At 41.7% G+C, this 6,663-nt stretch overlaps 1 protein-coding gene across 1 annotated transcript in view; it reads right to left on the reverse strand.

Annotated features, from left to right (window-relative positions):
- Nucleotides 1-1,667: 1,667 nt before the first annotated feature.
- LOC139402743 (low density lipoprotein receptor adapter protein 1-like) overlaps nucleotides 1,668-6,663 on the reverse strand; it is a 33,617-nt gene continuing 28,621 nt past the window's right edge. The window contains exons 4-8 of the mRNA XM_071146661.1: nucleotides 6,619-6,663; nucleotides 6,110-6,182; nucleotides 5,121-5,204; nucleotides 4,287-4,408; nucleotides 1,668-1,706 (exon numbers count right to left, since the gene is read on the reverse strand). The exon at nucleotides 6,619-6,663 is cut by the window's right edge and continues 70 nt beyond it. Coding sequence (XP_071002762.1) covers nucleotides 1,668-1,706; nucleotides 4,287-4,408; nucleotides 5,121-5,204; nucleotides 6,110-6,182; nucleotides 6,619-6,663 — 363 coding nt within the window. The remainder of the gene's footprint in view (nucleotides 1,707-4,286; nucleotides 4,409-5,120; nucleotides 5,205-6,109; nucleotides 6,183-6,618) is intronic.

The following is a 6,663-nucleotide window of genomic DNA, read 5'->3' on the forward strand; positions in this document are numbered from 1 at the left end:
AAAAAAATATATATAACCTTTATTTTACTAGGCAAGTCAGTTAAGAACAAATTCTTATTTTCAATGACGGCCTAGGAACAATGGGTTAACTGCCTTGTTCAGGGGCAGAACAACAGATTTGTACCTTGTCAGCTCGGGATTTGAACTTGCAACCTTCTGGTTACTAGTCCAACACTCTAACCACTAGACTACCTTGCTGCACCAAAATATGTAGATGTAGAGAGAGCCAGGGAAATATACCATGGCTGGCTACATTTACTTTAATTTCCTTAATTGCCACTACAACTGATCTCAAATCAGTCCATACACCACTACAACTGATCTCAAGTCAGTCCGTACACCACTACAACTGATCTCAAGTCAGTCCGTACACCACTACAACTGATCTCAAGTCAGTCCATACACCACTACAACTGATCTCAAGTCAGTCCATATACCATTACATGTACAACTGATCTCAAGTCAGTCCATACACCACTACAACTGATCTCAAGTCAGTCCGTACACCACTACAACTGATCTCAAGTCAGTCCATTCACCACTACAACTGATCTCAAGTCAGTCCATACACCACAACAACTGATCTCAAGTCAGTCCGTACACCACAACAACTGATCTCAAGTCAGTCCATACACCACTACAACTGATCTCAAGTCAGTCCGTACACCACTACAACTGATCTCAAGTCAGTCCATTCACCACTACAACTGATCTCAAGTCAGTCCATACACCACAACAACTGATCTCAAGTCAGTCCGTACACCACAACAACTGATCTCAAGTCAGTCCATACACCACTACAACTGATCTCAAGTCAGTCCGTACACCACTACAACTGATCTCAAGTCAGTCCGTACACCACTACAACTGATCTCAAGTCAGTCCATACACCACTACAACTGATCAAAAGTCAGTCCATATACCATTACATGTACAACTGATCTCAAGTCAGTCCATACACCACTACAACTGATCTCAAGTCAGTCCGTACACCACTACAACTGATCTCAAGTCAGTCCATTCACCACTACAACTGATCTCAAGTCAGTCCGTACACCACTACAACTGATCTCAAGTCAGTCCATACACCACTACAACTGATCTCAAGTCAGTCCATACACCACAACAACTGATCTCAAGTCAGTCCGTACACCACTACAACTGATCTCAAGTCAGTCCATACACCACTACAACTGATCTCAAGTCAGTCCGTACACCACTACAACTGATCTCAAGTCAGTCCATACACCACTACAACTGATCTCAAGTCAGTCCATACACCACTACAACTGATCTCAAGTCAGTCCGTACACCACTACAACTGATCTCAAGTCAGTCCATACACCACTACAACTGATCTCAAGTCAGTCCGTACACCACTACAACTGATCTCAAGTCAGTCCATTCACCACTACAACTGATCTCAAGTCAGTCCATACACCGCTACATGTATTTTTTATTTTACTCTACTTTACCAACAGTTACTTTATTAAACTATTAGTGGATATTAGTGGATAGATGTGACCTTGATTTGTGGGGAAAGTTATCTGGAAATTTCAACCCAGAAACTTATTTTTTTCATACAGTCTCAGGTTGGGGCTTAAAACATGTAAATAAATTATATTTACAGTATTTGACAAACAACAGAATGTAAAACAATTTAAATATTACCTTGAGAATGCATCATCGAGGCCGTCCTCCACGTCCTGTGAATAAAAAGAGAACGAATACAACCCCATGAGACAAACTGTACTATAGTACAGAATCAATACAACCCCATGAGACAACATGTACTGTAGTACAGTATCAATACAACCCCATGAGACAAAATGTACTGTAGCATGTATCAATATAACCCCATGAGACAAAATGTACTGTAGTACAGTATCAATACAACCCCATGAGACAACATGTACTGTAGTACAGAATCAATACAACCCCACGAGACAAAATGTACTGTATGCATCACAATGTGCATCGAAGATAACCTTCAAATCGCAACATGACCTCCACATTCTGTGAGTAGAAGCACTACCAAGACAACCCCCACATGACACTGTACACATCAACGTGCAGGCCAATATAACCTACAAACGGTAACATTTATAACAAAGAAAAAGCGTTACCAGTATCAATTCTATACACCTCCTCAGTGCACCATATTATGAAATAGCTTCACCCACATAGCTTCAATCAATCAAATAGCGCAGTGATGTTTTTATTTAATTAAATTAAATCGGCGTCCCCACCCCACGGGACAGTTAAGCTAATGTAGGCTAATGTGATTAGCATGAGGTTGTAAGTAACATGAACATTTCCCAGGATGTAGACATATCTGATATTGACAGAAAGCTTCAATTCGTGTTAATCTAACTGGACTGTCCAATTTACAGTAACTGTTACAGTGAAAGAATACCATGCGATTGTTTGAGGAGAGTGCACAATTATGAACTTGAAAATGTATTAATAAACCAATTAGGCACATTTGGGCAGTCTTGATACAACATTTTGAACCGATACGAAATGGTTCATTGGATCAGTCTAAAACTTTGCACATACACTCCTGCCATCTAGTGGCCCAAATCTAAATTGCACCTGGGCTGGAATAATACATTATGGCCTTTCTCTTCCATTTCAAAGATGAGGGTACAAAAAAAAATGTTGTTTTTTTCTTTGTATTATCTTTTACCAGATCTAATATGTTATATTCTCCCACATTCATTTCACATCACTACAAACTTCGAAGTGTTTCCTTTAAAATGGTCAAGAACATGCAAACGGTCAAGAATATGCATATCCTTGCTTCAGGTCCTGAGCTACAGGCAGTTAGATTTGGGTATGTCATTTTAGACTAAAATTAAGGTTGGATCCTTAAGAGGTTTTAAGTGAATTACCAAGAGCTGCAGAGCAGTATTTCATCTCTACACTGTTTTCAATCTCCACTGAGTGTACAAAATGTACGTTGTTCTGAGGGCAAGAGGGGGGGGGGGGGGGGGGGTGTTCCTAACGTTTGATACACTCAGTGTATGTCAACATTTTAAATCAATATTTGTTTGCTAATAATATTGGTTTGTGACGTACGGTCAAATTTAGAAAAGTAAAGGAGACATATTTCAGATACATCCTTTGGGAGACTTCTAATAAAGAATATTCAGTAAATAGAGAGAAAGAGTGACGAGAGAAAGAGAGTGAAGCGAGAGGGAAAGACAGAGAGAGACCCAACCAAATCATGAGAAAACACAAAGATAATTACTTGACACATTGGAAAGAATTAACAAAAAAACAGAGCAAACCAGAATGCTATTTGGCCCTAAACAGAGAGTACACAGTGGCAGAATACCTGACCACTGCGACTGACCCAAACTTAAGGAAAGCTTTGACTATGTACAGACTCAGTGAGCATCGTTACAACACTGTATATAAACATAGATAATATGACATATTTCACTTGCTTTGTCAATGTAAACATATGTTTCCCATGCCAATAAAAAACCCTTTAAATTGAATTGAGAGAGAGAGAGACTTTATAATGTAGTTGACAGACTAGTTGATGAGATGTGGTTGATCTAGTCTCCCAGTGAGGACACGTATCGGATGATGTGGAGTATTTAACATTCAAAGGGAAACTCTGCCACCTAGTGGCCAGTATATGTCAACACAGCTGCATAACAAGTACCCGCTCTTGTGTTTGGAGTAGAACATTCAACTAATCACTGATCCAGGGTCAGCTATCATAACTTGTTGTTAAGTTTAGGATTTGTGAACCATAAACCAGTATTTAGGGGTGACCTCTACACCTTAATAATGTATATAGTATATGGCTGCTTCGAAAATAACCCCCTGGCACTACAGAGTTTTAAAGCCTGTAGTAAAGAAGACTATCCACCACTATTATAATCGAGGCCATGTCTAATGGGGACAGGGGCGAACTGGCCATCTGGCATTTCTGGCATGTGCCAGATGGGCTGGTACATTTGAAGCCTAGTGGGCCTGTTTGTTGTGCAAAATTATCATTATCTGGTTAATTGGGGGCCGGTGTATTAGAAATGCCATGGCCGATATTTGGTCCCAGTCCGCCGCAGAATGGGGTTCATGTCATTATCATCCGTTATCTCTAAACAATATCCTGGAACAGACCCAGATTCTCATCCGTTATCTCTAAACAATATCCTGGAACAGACCCAGTTCATCCTCAGAGGAGAAGAAATACTGTTTGAGTCACATTAGGTGTGATAATGAGACTGGATAGACCAATCAGAGGCCTGGAACCCAAGGTCGCGACCTACCCAGGAGTCGTGTTTGATTGGTCGTTTCCGGGTGGGTTTGCTGCGGGGCGAGCTGAACGACATGGAGAAGAATGGCCGTCTCAGTTTCTCTTCCTTCTCCAGGGGCTGGTGCTTGTCTGAGTCTGAGAGAGACAGAGACAGAGGGGGAAGGAGCAAGGGAGAGAGGTTGGATGAGAGAAAGAGAGAGAGAGGTAGAGAGGGGAGGGGAGAGGTAGAGAAAAAGAGAGAGGTAGAGAGGGGAGGGGAGAGGTAGAGAAAAAGAGAGCGAGAGAGAGGTAGAGAGGGGAGGGGAGAGGTAGAGAAAAAGAGAGAGAGAGGTAGAGAGGGGAGGGGAGAGGTAGAGATAAAGAGAGAGAGAGGTAGAGAGGGTAGGGGAGAGGTAGAGAAAAAGAGATAGAGAGAGAGGTAGAGAGGGGAGGGGAGGGGAGAGGTAGAGGAAAAAGAGAGAGAGAGAGAGAGAGAGAGAGAGAGAGAGAGAGAGAGAAAGAGGCTCATCTTTTGTTGTTCCCATTGACCCTGCGTCACAGGACAGAGTAGATCAATGAAAGCCCATGGGACATGGCCATCACAGCAGTGGAATTTTAATGACCTGAAACTTTCAACCGTAGTGATCAGACCAGGTCCCCGAGGCTTTACTGCGCCACTTTAGCAGAATCTCCAGCTGTCTCCCCTGAAGCCATGAGCACTGAGAGGAGAGTGGAGCAGAGAGTAGCTAAGTGTCCTACGGAGGGGTCTACATCTGCAGACTCCCTGCCGTGCTAGAGTTGAGCAGCGAAAGGCTTGACAACAGCTGTCAAGGTCATATACAGCAAGAGTACCAGGAAGTTGACCTACCTGAGACACAGTGTGTGTTTGTCATCTCTGTCTGTCCATCGCTGACAGAACATGAGCAGCACGTCCTGGCCTTCTTACTTTTATCTGAGGACAGAGAGGAGAAGCAAAGAGAAGAGAAGACTCTGACCTTAAAGGGGAAGAATCTCTGCACACTTAGATCAACAGCATTAACAGCATTAATGATCTACCTTCCTGAGCTACTGTTAATAGTTAATACTCACCTTCCTGATTTACTGTTAGAGTTAGTACTCACCTTCCTGATTTACTGTTGGAGTTAGTACTCACCTTCCTGATTTACTGTTAGAGTTAGTACTCACCTTCCTGATTTACCGTTAGAGTTAGTACTCACCTTCCTGATTTACTGTTAGAGTTAGTACTCACCTTCCTGATTTACTGTTAGAGTTAGTACTCACCTTCCTGATTTACTGTTAGAGTTAGTACTCACCTTCCTGATTTACTGTTAGAGTTAGTACTCACCTTCCTGATTTACCGTTAGAGTTAGTACTCACCTTCCTGATTTACTGTTAGAGTTAGTACTCACCTTCCTGATTTACTGTTAGAGTTAGTACTCACCTTCCTGATTTACTGTTAGAGTTAGTACTCACCTTCCTGATTTACTGTTAGAGTTAGTACTCACCTTCCTGATTTACTGTTAGAGTTAGTACTCACCTTCCTGATTTACTGTTAGAGTTAGTACTCACCTTCCTGATTTACTGTTAGAGTTAGTACTCACCTTCCTGATTTACTGTTAGAGTTAGTACTCACCTTCCTGATTTACTGTTAGAGTTAGTACTCACCTTCCTGATTTACTGTTAGAGTTAGTACTCACCTTCCTGATTTACTGTTAGAGTTAGTACTCACCTTCCTGATTTACTGTTAGAGTTAGTACTCACCTTCCTGATTTACTGTTAGAGTTAGTACTCACCTTCCTGATTTACTGTTAGAGTTAGTACTCACCTTCCTGATTTACTGTTAGAGTTAGTACTCACCTTCCTGAGCAATCTCCCACAGGTCCAGAGCTACTTTGAAGGCCTGGGCTACTGTTAGCGTCACAGCCTGGGCCTGTCAATGACAGAACACAGAACCTCAGAGAATAACACACTCTGATTGGCTACATCTTCAAAGAACCTCAGGGAATGATACATGGCTCTGAACTATATCTCCAGAGTGAGGTCTACCATAGTTCAACTGGCCCTTACTGTTAAGAGTTGAAGCAAATACACAGTAAACATTATCACACGTGCACTACCCATTGTTACCACAAGATGGAGCCACCCACGCCTTTTTCACTGCAGTCTGCATCTAAAGAGAGTACGTTTGGTCTTCTATTGAAAATCCTGGTGTCTTATGAAGTCAGGCGAATAAAACTACTTCATTTATTTAAGGTCTTATTTGTGATATTCAGTGCCTGGAATCATTACTATCAAACAGGACTTTTAAATGATAACAGTAAGATTGCGCGTGTCTTTTCAAAAATTAAAACTTTTTGCTCACTTACGATCTTCTTCTTGTGGCAGAGGAAAGCGTGGCACTCAAGTGTCTC

Source organism: Oncorhynchus clarkii, unplaced genomic scaffold, assembly GCF_045791955.1.
Source record: "Oncorhynchus clarkii lewisi isolate Uvic-CL-2024 unplaced genomic scaffold, UVic_Ocla_1.0 unplaced_contig_13052_pilon_pilon, whole genome shotgun sequence".
Taxonomy (NCBI): domain Eukaryota; kingdom Metazoa; phylum Chordata; class Actinopteri; order Salmoniformes; family Salmonidae; genus Oncorhynchus; species Oncorhynchus clarkii.